This window comes from Canis lupus, chromosome 23 (genome assembly GCF_011100685.1).
Source record: "Canis lupus familiaris isolate Mischka breed German Shepherd chromosome 23, alternate assembly UU_Cfam_GSD_1.0, whole genome shotgun sequence".
NCBI classification, from domain to species: Eukaryota; Metazoa; Chordata; class Mammalia; order Carnivora; family Canidae; genus Canis; species Canis lupus.
This window is the reverse complement of record NC_049244.1, coordinates 39,708,159-39,724,327: the sequence shown is the minus strand read 5'-3', so window position 1 is coordinate 39,724,327 and position 16,169 is coordinate 39,708,159. Positions and strand designations below refer to the sequence as shown.

Here is a 16,169-nt window from a genome sequence, read left to right as displayed (position 1 = left end):
ATTGTTCAATTTATTATTTTGAACTGAAATGGAGACAGATTTTTATAAAAAGTGCTGCCAGGTGAGTGAGTGGGCAAGGAAGTGACTGATCACAGTGGGAGAATATAAGAGAGGCAAGAACTGCCTTGAGGTCTGCTCCTCAAGGAGTTTGCTACATGGTGCATGACCATCAGGCGTCATTCATTCATTCACTCATTTAATCAACAGAATTAATTGTCTACTGCTTGCCAGAAACTATAAAAGGCATCAGTGAATATGTAGATGAACAACCGACAACCAGCAATGACCAACTTTTTATTCAAGAGAACTAGTTCGAGGAAAAGTTAAAATGCTTGCAAGCTCTTTCTCAGGGTTTGCTTTGTTTTGTTTTGTTTTTTAATGCTGCTTTCACATAAGAAAATGCATTTATCTACAGTCGAACTTCTACGTTCTTATATTATTTTCCAGTCCAGAAAGGATTACCATAGAAGGGCTAAAATTTCAGATATGACAAAGTGAGTTCATGCTGCAGTATCTGATGTAATATAGCACCTCTGAAACTGTTTTCTTTTTCTTTCCTTGACTGACCTTGTAAACTACTGAACTGCAAAGTGTGGTTTGCCTCTTGATATCATATCCTCTACAGTCCAGAGATCTTCCCACTGCAAATAAGATAAATCACAACATTTTTTAACACAAGCGAAGAGCTTCTTGGTTGGTGATAATGTCATTTCTGAGTAATTCAAGACTAAGAGCAGCAGATTGACTGGGTATGACTAGTGAGTGGGGAACACCCCCACCCAGTGTCAGGCACACAGTTGGTGGTTAATCAGTATTTGTCCCAGATAGAAGAACTCCAAGTGGAACTTGTCTTCTCAGTGGCTGGATATGGGAGTCTGTTGACAGAGAGAAAGGGATGGACTGGAAATTAAGATGACTGGGTGTGGATAAGATTGCCCAGGACTAATTGGTAGAGTGAGAAGGGAACCAAGGAGATATTCCTGGCCAGTATTTGTATTAAAGGGATGGGTTCACAAAGGAGAGACAGGAAGAGAGGTTGGAGGGGCTGAAGGGAAGCAAAGAGAGGTTAATTTCCTCAGTATTAAAAAAAAGAGACAGAGCAAGAGCACTTGGGAGACAACAAGGGTCTACATGCCCTACTACTAAAGGGCTTGGTAGTCTGGAAACTCTGGAGGAAGTCCTAAGAAGGAGTGTGGGGAGGAGGGTCCTCATGCATTGCTTCCTGAGATGAGGGAAGAGACTTCGAGTTCCACATTTTATCTCCTCATTAAATTTTACCAATTTTTAAAATGACTTTTATCCTTTCTTATCTTACAAGGAATGCATGCTTATTATAGTAAATTTATAAAATACCAAAAAAAAAAAAAAGGTTCAAAGAAGAAAAATAAAAGTGGCCATTGCTTGCTTAAAAGCTGTTTTATGACTTTTGGCTTTGCTCTCTTCAGACTTGGTTTGCCCAGTTGTGCTGACCTCCCATCCTGGTTTAGACTTTGTTATTCCTGCCTCAGCACCAGTTCTTCATGCTGACCATGCTCAACTGTGTACCCTAGATAGGGGTAAACACTGGAAGCTAAAGTGATCTGATGAGCTATGAAAGAGTACATTCAGAGTGAGTGATCTGTTGTGCGTGACAACTGTACTGAGGGTGACACACAAAGATAATTAGCACGTAGGGCCCCATAGCCACATATTCCCAAACCACAGCCTTCTCATTGGTCTGTGTTTTTCCTTGCTAAGCATGATCTAAGACATGGATGTATCTAAGTGACTTCTTTTCTACCAGTGGTGGGGTAGAAGAGAGGGGGCAGAGAGGACTGTGGCTTATGAGAAGTCATTCTAGCCACATCCCTACTCAGTAACTCCTATTAAAAAGTCAAATGCTGGGAGGCGTAACCTGCCCATTCATTTTGTAGCTCTTCCTATGAGAGGGGAGCAGAGTGTACTGGTTTGCTAGGGTTGCCTTAACAAATGACCACAAACAGTTTAAGACAATGTAAACTTATTATTTTTATACTGCTGTGGGTCAGTAGTCCGGGTGATTCAACTGGGTTCTCTACTCTGGGTCTCACAAGGCCAAAATCAAAATGTTGATTGGCTGCCTCTTATGGGAAAACTGTAAGAAGAATCCATTTCCAGGGTCATTCAGGTGATTAACAGGATCTGTTCCTTACTGACAGAAAGCTGGGGACACCCTTGCCTCCTAGAGATCTCTCTTTGGCCCTTGTAGGTGATCTCCTGCATCTCAGTCACTCAGTCAGCAACACTGTAGGTATCCTTCTCAAACATGAAATCTTCCTGACATTTTTTTTTTTTTGAGTCTCTTTTCTGCCTTTTCTTCAGCTGCATCTCTCTGACTCCAGGCAAAGAAGTTTCTCTGCATTTAAGGTCTCATGTGACGAGGTTGGATCCAACCATATAATCCAACATAATCTACTTGTTTTAAGGCAACTTTAAGTATATTCAGACAGTCTCTTTCACCACATATAATATATGCACAGCTTCCCCATAGATGTATGGACATCTTTGGGGGACACTATTCAGCCTACCACACAGAGTGATGAGGAGAATGAGTGGATTCATAATGTGATTTCTCTCCTCATGTTTTTTTTTCCCCTTTCTTTCTCACATGCTCAGTGTTGACTCTCCTCAATATTACTTTTGTTCGCTCTTACCAGCTTTGCTGATCTGCTTAGAAAACAGGAATATTCACCCTTCATTTTGAAACCTTCTTGAATTATCCCTCAGGGTTTTGATCCACAACTTGAGAAATGATAGTAGATGACACCATTTGTTTCATATATTTTTGTAGCAAGAGAAAAATTTGTTTGTGAGGCCCACTTATTTTACGTGCACTGTGATCATGACTAACACAATTATCTCTTTCCTTACAATTGTTACATTTAATGGGTCACAGTGATATCTTTACCTCCAAGTGCTGATTTCTTGGGACTCATCCAAATTTTAGCTGTTTTATGGCTCCACTGAGCTTTTCTCTGAAGTTATTTATAAATAATTTATATATAAATAAATACACATTTATATATATGTAAATAATTTATTATTTTGTGATTTGTAGGCAAACCCTTGTCTACCATGTTCATTTTTAAAATGGCAAAATGCTTAAGTAATGATCCCTGATTGGAGAATTCTTGTACAACAGGATGAGTCATCCTCACTCAGATATTGGGCTTACTGCAAAAATTCCCCATTAAACTGCAGCATGGCTCATTAAACACCATTGGTGAGAAAATTGGGTCTTCGTTAAATGTTTATGTTCTGTGCTAATGTTAAATTTAGAATATTCCTATTGTAGATACCTTTGGGAAAAATTTTAAAGTACTAGCTAAAGTGTGAGCAGATTTCAGGCTGTAAATTCCCAAATACAGGATCTGGAAAACATCCCCCAACCCCAGATTTATTCTCAGGTTTCTCTCTTTTCTATCTTTATATATTTTATTTATTTTTCTCTTCTCAATGCCAAACATCATGATCTTCAAATGACCCTTTTATACTCCCTATGACTTCTAAGAACCTTACTTTTGGTTTTTAAGTGCAAAAGAAGGCAGATTATTCTGGAACACCATTCAGCCATGTTTGAATCAAGGACGTGATTATCAATGTTTTTATTATGCATCTAAATATTGAAGAAACAGTCTCTGTCCACAAAGCACTTACATTCCAAAACAAAGGACTTAAACAAATACAAGTACCAATGACAGAAATGTGATTCCAGGAGTGTGTTAGTGGAGTTAATGTGAAAAGAATAATTTCCTTCATTTAAGAGTTCATAGAAATCCTCTACATGTATGCCAAAAGAATCAACTTGTTATTATGTGACAAAAGACATTAAAATCTAGGGAGCCTTACTCAACAGGAATCCAACAAGAGAATTAAGCTTTACAGAAAATGATTTGAGGGACTGTTCTTTCACTTATTTACAAGATGATGCTTATCTTAATGCCTAGAATGTAAATTAATTCATTACATACAAATGCCTTAGGACAATGCTTCTCAAGTTTTTTGTTGTCACAACCCCTTTACAACTCTTCAAAATTAGGGAAAGACCCCAAGGAGTTTTTGTTTATGTATGTTATATCTATCAATATTTACCATATTAGAACTTTAAAATTTTTGAAACATATTTTGCTAATTGAAAATAGCAATCATAGGGGTGCCTAGGTGGCTCAGTTGGTTAAGCATCTGACTCTTAATTTGTCTCAAGTCATGATCTTATGGTCCTGAGATCGAACCCCGTTTTGGGCTCTATGCTGGGTGTGGATCCTGCTTGATTTTTTCTCTCTGTGTGTACTAACCTCCTTCTAAAAAATAACAATCATAAACCATTAACATCTCAAATAACATATTTTTATGAAAAATAAATTAATTTCAAAATCAAAAACATTTTACTAGGCAGAGCCACATTGTTTTACATTTTTTAATGTGTGTTGTAATAGAAGACAGCTGGATTCTCACATCTGTGTCTGCATTCAATTGCACTATCTCACATCACATAGCCGCTGGAAAATTCCACTGTATACAGATGAAAGATTAAGAATGAAAAATGCAAGTAATATTTTCACATTATTCTGAAAATGGATTTGACCTTAGGGGATCTTCCTGAATAGGTCCCAGAAAGCCCCAGGGGTCCCTAGATGATACTTTGAAAACATTGCCTTGGGGCATTAGAGCTTATTTCTCCCAAGGGTCCCTGGTAAAGAAGACTATAATAATGTGATTGCATATAGTATTTTCTCCACTACTAACTCTGTACCAAAATGATTCATCATATTGATGGCCAAAATAAAATTACAATGTTTTAAGGCTAAATCATTCATGATGTTTTGTGTAACTTCTCATTTAGAGTTACCTCAATGAAGTAACATCTAGTGATTAACTTTCTAGATCTAGTATTGTTTCTTTGATCTATTTTAGAAAGGTGAGGTTTTCTAGTTGCATTTCTGGGATATGATTAGCAGGGCTTGACTGGCAAAACCAATTTGTGTACTGATTCCGCTGCTGAGTCTCCACTGAGAAGGTTTAGGATAAAAAAAAAAAATCCAGTATTTCAACCTGTATCCAGGATACTTCAATTTTCTTTGGAAGCCTCTCCTTGAAATCTCACTGTGTACAATATTTCAGAAAAGTGGAGAAAGTTACAGGAGACTGTCTTCCTCTCTCAACCCTCTGAAAAAAAGAAAACACATTTGCACAATATTCACTTTTGGAAATGGAAAAATGCTACCTTGTTTATGAGAATTCCAGGGTTCTCCACCTGTCAGGCCTGACAAAATTCCACTGAACAAGCCTGAGGTATTTGATTCTCCATGTGTCAGGGGACAAGTGTCCTACATACTGATTTGCCTGGAAAACCACAGAGAGTACTCTCCAGGGAAAGCCAGCATTTTGACAAGACTGAGTAATAGCTTAGAACAATAGAGGTAAGGATTATTGTGTGGGGTTGTCCATAGAACCCAGGCAGATCTTGTGCCAGGTTGCTGAAAGCTGCTGCATTAAAATATCATTTGAAATGTAAATTCCTTGTAAAACACACACACACACACACAAATATATATATATATATATATATATATATATATATATATATATATATATATGTCAGAAAGCTGCTAATGGAGATCCTAGGGAAGGGACTGTCATTAAATCACCCTGAAGACTTAGAAGTGACTGAAAGAGAGCATTGGGAAAATAGTTAAAATGCTAGCATTAAAAAAAAGGGGGGGGGGACATCTTTTCAAGAGTTGGCACATGGATGCATTGATGAGGTCTAGCAGTCCTCATCTGTATTTTCATCTCCAGTTATGCTTATTATATTTGAGAAGAGAAAGTATTAGTTTTGATGCTAAAATAAGGTTGCAGTAGGGGATAAGACTCTTGGTATGATGAAGAAATTAATCAAAATATATTACTTCACTGTTAGGGCTTTTCTCTTGAAGAATAAGAATTATCCTATATATGACCTTAACAATTTTTCACAAAATTTGAAACATCCCCCCCAGCAGATATTCTGGATATTTTCAACCCTCATTTAGCCTCTAATTCATCCGTTGGTCCCCTTGCACTGAGCAAATGTTCTTTACTGAGAAGACAACTTTATTTCAACTCCTCACTTGTTCTCTGCCTTCTCTTGATCTTGATCCAGCAGCTCCCTTTGTTTTTCCTCTGTCTTCAGCCTCTCTTTCCTCTGGCTTATTCTGTTCAACCTATAAATTAGAAATCTAAGAGAAAGCCCCATATGGCTTTCTACCCCATTGGCTACTACTTTTTTCTCCTTCCTTCTTTCATCACCAGCTTCTTAGAAGTGCAGTCCACACCACTGCCTCATCATCCATGTTCCCCACTACCCCTTGCTATTTGACTACTATAGTTACTTTCTCAGAAATCTCCAATGATTCAATGACATTTCTCAATCATCCACTACTCTCTCCTGGAGTAGCTGTGTGTGTGTGTGCGTGTGTGTGTGTTTGTGCTCATCTACTTAAGCCTAAGATTATAAGTGCTTGTACCAATTTGAGAGACAACATGGGTTTTTCTCTAGCTAAAAAGTCAGATGGGGAGGGTATATGGTGGAGGAGCAGGAGTCCCAAGAACCAGTTGGAGTGTTAGAACCTGCCACAAAAAGATAAGTAGAACTAAAATTTGACAAAAGCAAATATAACTAAATCCCTGCTAAAATCGGAGGTTTAAGAAATTGGATTGTGTCTCCACCCCTTCCTATCTACATGATGTCCAATGTGTTCTCCTCATAGTCTCATAGGAAGGCTCATCTAAATAGGCGTTGCTTTTTGGCCAGCCTTGGGCCCAGGTTGTCCTTACAAACCCAGCCGTGTATGGGCAGAGCTGATGTTTGCGTGTCCACACCATTCCGAGGAGTTATCTCTTAGGAAGGTGCCATGGAGTCTTGGACATTCCGTGTAAGATTGAGCCCTGCCAGTGAGCTAATGAAATGAGTTTTTAAGAGCTCCAAGCTTAGCAGCAAGAGTGGGTTGCTAATTTCCTGACTCACCTATTCAACTCATTTGTGGTCCCAGCAAATATTCCATCTTGTAGGATACACTGCCTGGCTTTATTTCGAATTTGTTCCATTTCTTCACAGGATAGATAGGAATGTGCACAGTAATAGTTTTTCTCTTTTGTGTGGGATATCGCTTATGAAGTGGAGTTCAGTTCTTTGTGCAAAAGGAATTATGGGAATGCCAGAACAGTTTTGAACAAAACTGGATATTCAGTTAAAAGCCTTTCCCTCCAAATGCCTAAAGTTCTCACTGAAAAAATGAAGAGTTCCTCTCAGCACAGAGGGGACCCCATAACTGGGGAGGTGGGGAGAGGAACCCATGTTCTTCATCCCTATTTGTGAGCCTCGGAAACCTCTCTGGGAATGCAGATGAGCTGCAAGTCATCTCCAGAGCTTAGAAATACAAATAACTGCAGAGACTAAAGTCAACAATAAAGCTTCAATGATAGAATTTTGTAGTTTAAGAATAACTGCACTTTTATTCCACAAGATCCCAGTAAAAGGAAAATGTTGCTAATTAAAACCCCCAACTGAAACCTCTTTGTTTTGATGAGGTATAGGGTCTTGACTCTATCCAAGAAGGAGAAACAGATTACTTAGCAGAGATAATTGCTACCTTCTCCTCCTACCACACTACCTGCAAAGGCTAAGGGTTGTAGCAAATGTGAACAGCTACCCACTACTAGAGAGTACATCTCTGCCATTTTGCCCATCATAATTAAGGACCTATTCAGCTAGAATAATGAAATTGATTCTACGTCTGGCAAAATGGGATCTGCCTAATTGTCATGCCAATTCATGACATTTTATTTCTGTTGTCTCTTCTATCCCAAAGCTGGTTGTTGAGTTCAATATTCCTTCCTCTGGGATAATTTTTAGTAAATAAAAATCTGTCTACAGAAATTCATGATGGATGTAGTTTCCAGCTGACTTGTTCATGTTTAGGGTCAGGTTTGGCAAATATACCACATGTGTTTTTCATGCTTCTTTTTCTCCATTCAGCCCTCTAAAAATCTCTTATGGACTCTCTTCTTTACTTATATACTTTGCCCAGATGCTCAGCCATTCCTGTGGCTTTGCGTTTCATCTATATGCTTATAACCCCCCAATTTTTTCTTCTGCCTTAACTCTGGACAGTTCCAACCTTTTATTTCCAGCTTTCTTATTGAAATTCCCACTTGAAATTCCACCTATTTAAGTCAACATGTCCAAAACCAAACTTACTAGATTCCCCTGTCTACAAACTAATTTCTCGTTTGCAGCAGCCCATCCACTAATTGTCTAGGATTGAAACCCAGAGTCACCCTTTGCTGCCTTTCAAATACCAAGTCTCATCAATTCTCCATCCCAAATATCTTGGACATATAGTCTCTTTTACTATGTCCTCTCTGACATTACCTTTTATTTATTCACTCATTAAAGGCTTGCTATATCGTAGCCTTGTCCTAAGGGCTACTGACACGTGGGAAAGATAAGAATCCATGAATAAGTGAAGTACAAAGTACTGTGGCCATTGACCTATCAGAACCCAGGATGGTGGATGTTCTGGGTGAAGCAGGATTTCCAGGAGTTGGTGAGTCTGCATCTAGGACTCTTTCTAGCTCATTCATTGGAAGAACTTTCGGGAAAGCCTCTTGCCACATGTTCATTCTGCCCTCTGCCCTGCTGCCTGTGCTTTATTTCCAAAACTAAAATCAAATTGTCACTCTTCTGATTAAAATTCTTCCGTGGCTCCCCACTGCAGCAGAACAAGTGCCAAACTTCTTGACTCAACTTACAAAACCTTCCAACTCAGCTTTTGTTCCCCATAGTGCTATTCTTTTATACAATGTGGTTACTAACTTCACAGTCCATGAAGTAGGAAAGGAAAGAACAGAACTGAAAACCTACCATCAGTATCATTCTCAATCATCCTCTTTTCAATGGATCATTTTCCTAATGATTGCTGTTCATACTCTGCATAACTGTTTCAAGTATCAAGACACTGAATGGTTCTGATGAACACATATAATCAGTGTGTGATTATTTACTGTCCTAATGTCTACTCAGAGGCTCCATACAATATGTGTGCATATAGGAGCCATGCAGCAGGCTGCCAGAAACAAGTCCTTAGGTCCTGCTCTTAGGAACACAGGGTTCATGTTTGTAGTTGAGCATAACCTCAAGAGAGAATGAGACCAGGTGCTGCGCTACCTCTCCCGTCACAGGAGTAGGCCATGTAACAACACTCATTCATTAATGTATTCATTCACTCTGTCATTCATGCATCAATCACTTATTGTGCATTTGCCTAAGTACTTTGTGTTACAAAGATGCACCCTGTCCCTAGGGAGCTCACAGTGACTTCTGTGATAAGTTCTGTGATTTGATTCAAATATGGGGATCAAAAAAGATTGAGCCAGATTTCTGCTGAGGAATTGGGGTCCTGGGGGACACTTGAGAGGTTTCTGACTCTTGAAGAATGGGTTTGGAGGGAGCAAGAAGGTGTGTGTGTGTGTGTGTGTGTGTGTGTGTGTATTTAAGGAGTGGGGAGAACGGTAGTTCATGGATGGGAAAGAAATTGCTGCTCTGGTAAAGAGAACCAAAATGCAAAGTTAATTTAGAAAGTACCTGATTTGGGTGATTTGGGGAAATTATGGCAAGTTCAGTGTGACATGAGGCAGGCAGTAAAGGGCGAGCTGAGGACACAGGGGGAGATTCTGGAAGGTAAACAGGGTGCAAACTATAGAAGACTTGTACCAAGGAGCTCAAACTTTATCTGGGAAGCCTAGAGAAATCTGTAAGCAAGGGAATGGTGACTCATCATAATTTTTTAAAAATAAACATCCAGTGTGGATACAGTGGATAGATTTGAGAAGATGAGCATTTAATGAATCCTTTTTAGAGGTGACCACAACCAAGGACAAATCCATTGCTGTGTTTCAGCTAACTGCATATTTGTGTGTTTCCTCCTAGTGACAGTACTGGCCATTTTCCATGAACTGCACGTGGACCTCGACTTATACACACTCCTGTTTGGGGAGAGTGTGTTGAATGATGCAGTGGCCATTGTCCTCACATAGTAAGTACCAGAACTTGGCCTCTGTTTTTCTGACCACATGAATAAAATATGCGTCCTTCCAGTTGGTGATGATTCCCAGTAGCTTTAAAGTACCTTTTCTCTTATGTCACAGAGATGTGGCAATTTCTAGTTTTTAAGAATTGCTACCATAGACAATCTCTAATAATGAGTATAATTCATTAGGTACCTAACTTCTAACACTATTAATGAGTTTCATGTTTCCAACCTGTTATAAGATACTACCCAGAGGGTAAACTCTTTTTTTTCCTCAGGTGCATAGATTTAGCTGATTTACTTAGACTTCCTAAAATGCACATAAATGAGCTTCCCTCATTTCAAATCAACATCATTTCATTTTTTTCTTTCGACAAGCCATTTTCCAGATAATGGACTAATGCTAACCATTGTATTTATAGTAAGTTTGACAAATTGGAGATAGAACCTGAGAGTCAGAATGCTCTTAATTTCTCAGTCCAGTTGTAATGTGTTATAGGAACACACACATCTTTAAATCCGCATATGACATGTGAAACTAATGGAGCTTCAGCTAAGCGCTAACATAATTTTCTCTTGATCCTGGAAGAATTTTCCTTTCAAGATGGGAACTAGTGCTCTTTCCTCACCTCTCCTTTAGATACTTGCCATTTATATTTAATAAATGCTGCTTCGGTGGCTTTCATTATGTCAGAGGTCTCTTCTTCGTTTTAGATTAAGACCAACATTTTGGGCAACTGTCAAATACCCCAAAGGAAAATAGCTATCTGATAATTAAATGTGACAACAGGACTCCATTCCGGGTGTTAATTACCTCAAATGCATTTGAAAATGTATTGTGCAGTAACAAAAGATTTTTAAAAGTCAGATCTCACAGAGAGGAGTAGGAAACAGCAGTGCAGCACTACTCTTCATCTGCCTGATGACATTTCCTAAGGCTGCCACCCAGAGTTGCCACTGAACTCAGCAACTTTTAAGCAAGGTCTTCAAATAAACTCGTATTTCACCTGGCCTGAGAAGTGCCTTTCCAGCATTAAAGGAAAATATCAGTGACTTCAAATTGAGCGCAAAAGCCATGGCAGATTCATGGATACTAAAGGATGCTTTTAAAGAAACACCGAGAACAATTAATTAGGACATCAGGAATCTCTGTCTAGGAAATAGTCGTATCAAAGGAACATTTGGAGTAAAAAAAAATTTAAATCTGCTGAGTCCCTCATTTTTGCTTCCTGGCCTGCCAAGTTGTAAAAGGCCAAGCAAAATGAAACCACGAAAGCACAAATGAGCTTGAGAAAGAGTAACACAGCTACAACCAAGCGAGAGTTTGGCCTTTTCCACTTCCAGCACCATCGTTCATAGTAGTTCCCACTAAAAATGCAGACTCCAAGGATGAATGCTGTTGCTGTTGCTGTTGCTGTTGTACACCAGCCCTGGGGGCATTTGAAGCAGTCTATTCTCTCCTCAAGTAAATACATGGTTATTATGGCAGGGCCTTTTCTCTCATGTACCCATGGGTTGCATGTCTTAAAAAGTGTTTCCCACCATGGCCAGATCTCTTCCTTACTGGGCAAGACCCCTGCCATTCTAGCCAAAATCTTATAGTTCCCAGATTTGGCAATTGAGGTGTCACACTGAGTGACCCCAAAGAGTTCTACCTTTAAAGTAAAAGAAAACTAAGTTAGGAATACGTGACATGGGAACTTCTACACATTCAAATCTGCAGGCTCTTTAGTCTACCTGGTGCACCTGGACCCCACTGGCTTCTTCCTGAGCTCTCCTGAGTAGTGTGTGCCTGCACCATCCTGGGTCTGGACTGTTCGTCCACCAGAGCCATCTGTTGCTGGCCACATCCTCCGCCCTGTGCAATTTTCCACCATGTCATACTCTTCACTTGCTCACTTGCTTATGTGCTTTTTAAACTTTGTGTACAGCACATATGATGATCTCTTTTTATAAATCTACTCTCACACACACACATTTGCTCTCCTTTTAATGCACCATCTCCAGACTCTCTCTTCCAACTACCTTCTTGCTCCCTTGGAAAAGCCCTATTTAAAAGTTGTGCATGACTTTCAGACCAGAAGTTCAAATATTTGGCTCTTCACTTTTTTCTTCCTTCACATTTAACTGTGCATAGCACCCTGACACAACTCTCTGCCTGGTAATAACTTATACCTTTGCACACACACACAGTTCCCTCTTCCCCAACTTTTGTTTCTGTCAAATTAAGTCCTTTACCACTTACCTCAGTCTCTTTGAGGAACCACAAGCCCCTACTTCAGCCTAGCATGAACCTCCATCAGTTCCCATCCAGCATAGCAGGGCAATCTTGGGTTCACACTTATATTTGCCTTTTGTGAGATAGTAACTTTTTGAAGACAGAGTCTATATGCTTGAAATGCATATTAAAAGAACAAATGAGGGGTGCCTGGGTGGCTCAGTTGATTAAGCGTCTGACTCTTGTTAAGTGTCTGACTCCTAGTTTAAGTCCAAGTCATGATCTCATGGATTGAGGGATGGAACCCAACGTTAGGCTCTGCGCTTAGTGGGGCATCTACTTGGATATTCTCTCAAGATTCAAATTTGATGAGCACAACTATTGTACACAGCAGCCGGTGGTGGATGGTGTCCCTATGGCTTAAAATGATCCAGAAACTTTATTTAACAAAGAATGTTGAAATTAGCCTGTCTCTTTCTGACTCATACTGTCATTTTAAGTATGTAGGGAATGTCATGCCCAAACATGGAGAATGTGAATTGGTTCATAAATGAATGAATTCCACATGATGGTTGTGCATTTCTAAAGATTGTTTAATAGGTTATAAAGGAAAGCAAAAGATATACTGAAGAGGTCTTAAAGGATGTGTGTTTCTGAATCCCAAACAAAGACATTACTTTCAGAGGCAGCATGGTAGACTACAAAAAGCCCTAGATTGAAGTAAAAAGAGCTGGTGTCAGGATTACTACTAATTAACGGTGCAGTTATTCCAGTTGACAGGAAACCAACCCAAACTGGAGTAAGCAAAAAGGGAATTTGTGTTGGCTGATGTGACTGAATAAAGGAATAAAAATGGCAGCAAAGGATCCAGCAAAGAGCAGGACTCTTATTTTTTTTTTCCTCAGTTTCTTCAAAGTTAGTTTCTTTACCTGGTCACAGGTTGGCTGCCAGCAACTCTGAGGGCTGAAACTTTCTTCAGGAGAATAGAGCAAGAGTCCTTGTCCCATTATTCCCAATCCAAATCTTAATACACTTTATAGATTGGGATGTCTCTTCAGACCCAGTGTGGCCAGGGAAATAAATGTCCTGCATTTATTGGCTCAGCTCTAAGTAGCACACTTCATGAGTTTAAGACTATACCCATTTTCTCTTGGAAGCACATAAACTAAGACTGGGGAAAGGTAGGATTATTGCTTAGAGTAATATTGCCACCAAAAAGAAGAAGTGGATGTTGGACAGAAACAAAACCAAACCTAGAAGAACACGACAGTGACTGTATATGGCTATAAACTCTCCAGGCTTGTTTCTGTATCTATGAAATGTGAGAATAGTTGTTCTATATCCATTAAAAAATTATTCTGAGCAATAAATAAAGCAATATATTTGGAAAGACTCTAAAATCTCTATAATCTATGTAATCTATACCGTATAAAGATATGTATAATTTATATAACCATTTATATCAATATCTTTCATTCTACTTACACAGATCCCTTTGCTTTCATTAAAATGACTAAGGATAGACTTGCTTCTAGTGGAGCATTCTTTCATAAATACGGCATTTTATGATCCAAGGAATATAGAGAATAACCATTTTCACATGTGATTTCCCCCATTAAGAATGAAGCACTTAGTTAAGGCATACTGTCTAAAGTTGATAAATCAAGAAATAGAGGTTGAAGTATATTACATAAAGTTATAAAGGCACTCACAATCAAAATTGATGTTACTCACGGGAGTTAGTTGGAGAAGGGGAGAGGGAAAGGAAGGGATAAGTTAACTAAAATGTCACATCTTTCATAATAGTAAATCAATATATATCGTGTGGAGTTGATAAATCAAGAAATAGAGGTTTATCCATATTATTTAGAGTTCTAGGACAACCATTAGAAGAACTAAAAACATAAAGAGTTAAAGGAAATACTTTGCTTTATAGAACTCGGATTCATATAAAGGAGAAAATGTAATTTAACTGTTTTATAATGTTTTATACTACTTGAATGTATTTAAAATATTTAAATTTATTTAAAATATTCTTTTATTTAAAGAATAAATATTCTTAGGTGAATATTTATATTTTTTAGGTGATCAGGATACCAAAAGCAGAAACAGAAAAGAAAAGCCAATTTATTTGAGGGCAATAGAGTCCAGCTAATCCTTGCAGGCAAGAGTCACCACAAATAAAATTAAATGTTGGAGGATAAACCAATGAAAGCACTTTCAACCACATGTTGATAGGTTGATGGTCTTTGTAATGTGCAGGATGAATTGTTAATCTCCTTAATATAACAAATTTACTAGTTATGTTACCTTAGGTAAACTACTTAACTTCTCTATGCCTAGATGCCTTGTTTATAAAACAGTGCTGGTGAAAGCACTCACCTCATTAGGCAAGATTAAACATAAAATACCCAGAACTGGCTCATAACACTTAATACACGTTAGATATTAGCTGCTGATATTACTGTTGTTATCAAAGACCGATAAAGAAAAGGTAAACATAATAGAAAAATGGGCAAAGTATTTAAGTAGGTAATGAACAGAAGAAACATAGATGGCCAATAACACTGCTAAATAAGATCAGTTTCACTAGTAATGAAATGAAATAAATTAAACCAATAACAGTATTATTTTTTGATGAGAATATCTTCAAATCTTCAGAACTCATGAAAGAACAATGATACTTGGGGTAAATTGTAGTTTGTTTGTTTTTTTTAAATTGGAGTTTGAGGAAGTGGGAATCCCTTCTACATTATTGGTGGAAGAGAAAAGCAATAGGATTTGACAAAGGCAATTGCCATTATTTGTTAAGAATCATTGTTCATTCTCTGATCTACCTCTTTCATGTCTAGAAATTTATCCTAAGAAGTAATTAAGGGCCTGTTTCTCCATATAGATGAATGCATTGATTTGAGCAAGAAGTTGTACATAAGTTACTAGTTGGTTGAGTAAATTATAATATATTAATAGGTAATCTTTATGCAGTCATTTGAAAAGTGATAGAGGAAAATGCATTGATGTGAAAAGATATTCACAATATATTTTTAAAGAAAGTAAGACATTTTAAAATGATATACACAGTAAGACCTAAAAATCACAGCCAAATTTGTATCTATGAGTGTATATATAACATATTATAACCATAATCTATATTTAAAATCAACATGTTAGGTGGGGTTTTAGGTGATTTTCATTTTCTTCTTTTGGCTTATATGTATATTTATTGGAAATAGATTAAGCTACTTATGATCCACTCCCATCCAAAGAATCCCTCATAAACATACTTAATAATAGGCAATCTTCATTCAGATATAGACTCTAGGGACGCCTGATCACTCAGTCGGTTAAGCATCTGACTCTCGATTTTGGCTGAGATTATGATCTCAGGGTTGTGAGATTGAGCCCTGCAGTGGGCTCTGCACTCAGGGGGAATCTGCTTGAAAATTCTCTCTCTCTCTCTCTCTCTCTCTCTCTCAATCTCTCCCTCTCTCCCCCCAACCTGTTAAATTAAATAAATAAATCTTTAAAAGAAATAAATACAGATTCTATAAAGATTTAAGTCTAAAATTCTTTTCTACCCATGAAAGAGCAGAAAGAGGATGTTGAGTGTTCTTGCCCATTTATTTGCAAAACAGAAATATTGCCAGTATTGTACTGAAACACCTACTTGTGAAAGAGTTCCACAGTGTACAAATGCCTCTAGATTTTCTTAGAGATAAAATAAGAATCCCATTAAACAGCTGGCTCCTGGATGACAATAAATACACACTAGATGCCTTTGTTCCCTATTAAGAAAATGCTTCTAAGGAAATTCAATGTAGATCATCAAAAAGGAAGGGAAAAATGGAGCACTAATTTTCTTT

At 38.1% G+C, this 16,169-nt stretch overlaps 1 protein-coding gene and 1 long non-coding RNA gene across 18 annotated transcripts in view; one reads left to right on the top strand and one right to left on the bottom strand.

Annotated features, from left to right (window-relative positions):
* Positions 1–16,169, top strand: part of SLC9A9 (solute carrier family 9 member A9) — a 538,349-nt gene that overhangs the window by 164,506 nt on the left and 357,674 nt on the right. For all 3 annotated transcript variants that reach the window (XM_038571125.1, XM_038571123.1, XM_038571124.1), the window contains exon 6: positions 9,989–10,094. In XM_038571125.1, coding sequence (XP_038427053.1) covers positions 9,989–10,094 — 106 coding nt within the window. The remainder of the gene's footprint in view (positions 1–9,988; positions 10,095–16,169) is intronic.
* LOC106557635 overlaps positions 1–16,169 on the bottom strand; it is a 68,037-nt gene that overhangs the window by 7,997 nt on the left and 43,871 nt on the right. For 6 of the 15 annotated variants that reach the window (XR_005377114.1, XR_005377116.1, XR_005377122.1 and 3 more), the window contains one exon: positions 4,422–5,184. This is a non-coding gene — a long non-coding RNA (uncharacterized LOC106557635). Of the gene's footprint in view, positions 1–567; positions 642–4,397; positions 5,185–12,934; positions 13,017–16,169 lie in introns of those variants that run through there. The other 9 variants (XR_005377118.1, XR_005377117.1, XR_005377124.1 and 6 more) reach the window with 4 other exon arrangements.